We start from the raw sequence: 1,939 nt of genomic DNA, 5'->3' as shown, positions 1-1,939 counted from the left end.
AAACAAAAACAAAACAAAACCCCAAGGGGAACCTAAAAGTTGTTAAATGTTCTTGAATGGCTTTGCTTTTGTGTTGAGGGTGGTCATGATACCATTAATGTTTCATCAGTAGTTAAAACTTGCCATGATTACTCTAAACTCTGGGAGGTCTTAGCAGTGCAGTATTTGCCCTGCCCCAGCCAAAAGTTGATATATCATCGCAGAATTCTACTTTATCAGAAAGTATCCAAAGACAGTAACAACTGAGCGTTTGCATTTTTAATAATGCTATGAAATCTGAAACTTCTTCAGGAGGTGCTAATTTTTAAGAGATAAGTTTACTGACATCAAACTGGAAGAGGCTGATGGACAGGAAGATGACCCAGGACAGTAGAAACATTTCATCTACTAATCAAACTAGCTCAGGTCAGTTTGACAAAGACAATAATGTTCTAATTAAAGATTCTGCGGGTCTCTTTCTCTCTTCCCAAAACAGACCTCAAGTCAAGCTTAAAAAAAGCTGGAGACACAAATGTTGAGAAAGATTAAGTATTTTCTGGATTAACGAAGATTATTACCATTATTTAATGAAGCCCAGACTTATCATTTACAAAATCTGTTTAAAAATTTTTAAACAGACATCAGTTGTACTACACTTTCACTATTATGAATAATTTTTCTAATAAACGTGGCCTCGATGAAACCATTATAATTTAACTGCTTCCTATTTTCACAATTATGCAAAATCTGTACCAGGTATCCAGGTAACTGGCTTCAAGTAAAAATCTCTATCAGTAGTCAAAAAGTTAAAAGCAACACTAGACACAGACATATTTTATTACACAACCTTTAACAGTTGTCAATCCAGTTCGGAAAGTTTGTAGTCTCTCCTCCCCACTCTGATAAATACAAGTTTTGTAAAAATAATGCAGAAACATATAAATCAATCTACTTTAAGTCTCTGAAATAACCAACTCTTCCCCACCCCATATCCAAAGTTAAAAAGAAAATAAAAAGGCTGTTTAGAACTCATTCCATACTCTGAGGGGAAGGCGGTCACATCTTCCTCGCCTCCTGCTCCCCAGGACCCAGAACCTAGCATTCAGTTTATATGGTTCTTGGTTTCCAGAATGGGTCCGAGGGCTAAACTATTACTTCCTCCTCTTTCCTCCTTGGCGCTGTCCTCCTTTCCTCTTGCCACCCAAGCCAGGGGGCCCGGAATTCATCTTGCCTCCCAAGCCCCCTTTCCTCTTTCTTCCCTGGCTGGGAGGGCCCCCTCTCCTCTTGCCCCCCGGACCTTGCCGGCCCCCCTTTTTCTTGCCCTTTTGGCTCATTTTCCTCCGCTTGGCGGCCTCCTCCTGGTCCTCCTCCCTCATCTGCTTGTTGGTGGCCCTCGTCACATCCAGCTGAGGCTTCTTGCTGTTCATGACTCGAAGCAGCTCCAGCTGGTTCTTTTTTTCGGCTGCAAAGTCCCCGAAAAGGGGCTGAAACTTCCTCTTCTTGCCGGAGCCCCGGGGCGCCTTCTCCTTGGGGAGGCGCTCCTGGAAGCGCCCCACAGAGGCGGTGGAGACCTTGGCCACCTGCATGGCGCGGCCCAGCTCCTCCTTACTCTGGTGTCCCGTAGGGTGCATGCCGGCCGCACTGGGCAGCTGCATCTTGTGCGCGCGGGCCAGGTTACGCAGTCGGTTCAGCTCGTTCTTGGCCACCCGTTCCTTCTTGGCCTGCATCCGCTTGGCGAACTGGTCCTCCAGGGGGTCGGCATTGCCGGGCACCTCAATCAGCCATTCCTTGGTGTTGTCCCGGGCGCGCTGGTAGCCCCAGCGCCGCCGCCACTGGCCGCTCACCTCGTCCCACGCCAGATTGGTCTTCTTCTTGGGACGGATGCCCTTGAGGCGCGCGAACTGCTGCCAGCGCGTAAGCGGCCGCGGCCGGGGCACAGGCTTCTCACGCGGCAGGCGGG

The 1,939-nt window shown here is 48.0% G+C and overlaps 1 protein-coding gene across 1 annotated transcript; it reads right to left on the bottom strand.

Annotated features, from left to right (window-relative positions):
- Positions 1 to 785: 785 nt before the first annotated feature.
- Positions 786 to 1,934, bottom strand: LOC103268596 (ribosome biogenesis regulatory protein homolog; the record flags this gene model as incomplete). The annotated part of the gene is made up of 1 exon (XM_008066184.1): positions 786 to 1,934. A coding segment is annotated over one exon (804 nt), but the record flags the coding sequence as incomplete, so codon positions are not given.
- Between the last annotated feature and the right edge of the window lie 5 nt (positions 1,935 to 1,939).

The sequence above is a fragment of the Carlito syrichta genome, unplaced genomic scaffold, assembly GCF_000164805.1.
Source record: "Carlito syrichta isolate Samal-C Ts95f unplaced genomic scaffold, Tarsius_syrichta-2.0.1 Scaffold104785, whole genome shotgun sequence".
Taxonomy (NCBI): domain Eukaryota; kingdom Metazoa; phylum Chordata; class Mammalia; order Primates; family Tarsiidae; genus Carlito; species Carlito syrichta.
The sequence above is the reverse complement of the archived record's forward strand: the minus strand, read 5'-3'. Positions and strand labels throughout refer to the sequence as shown.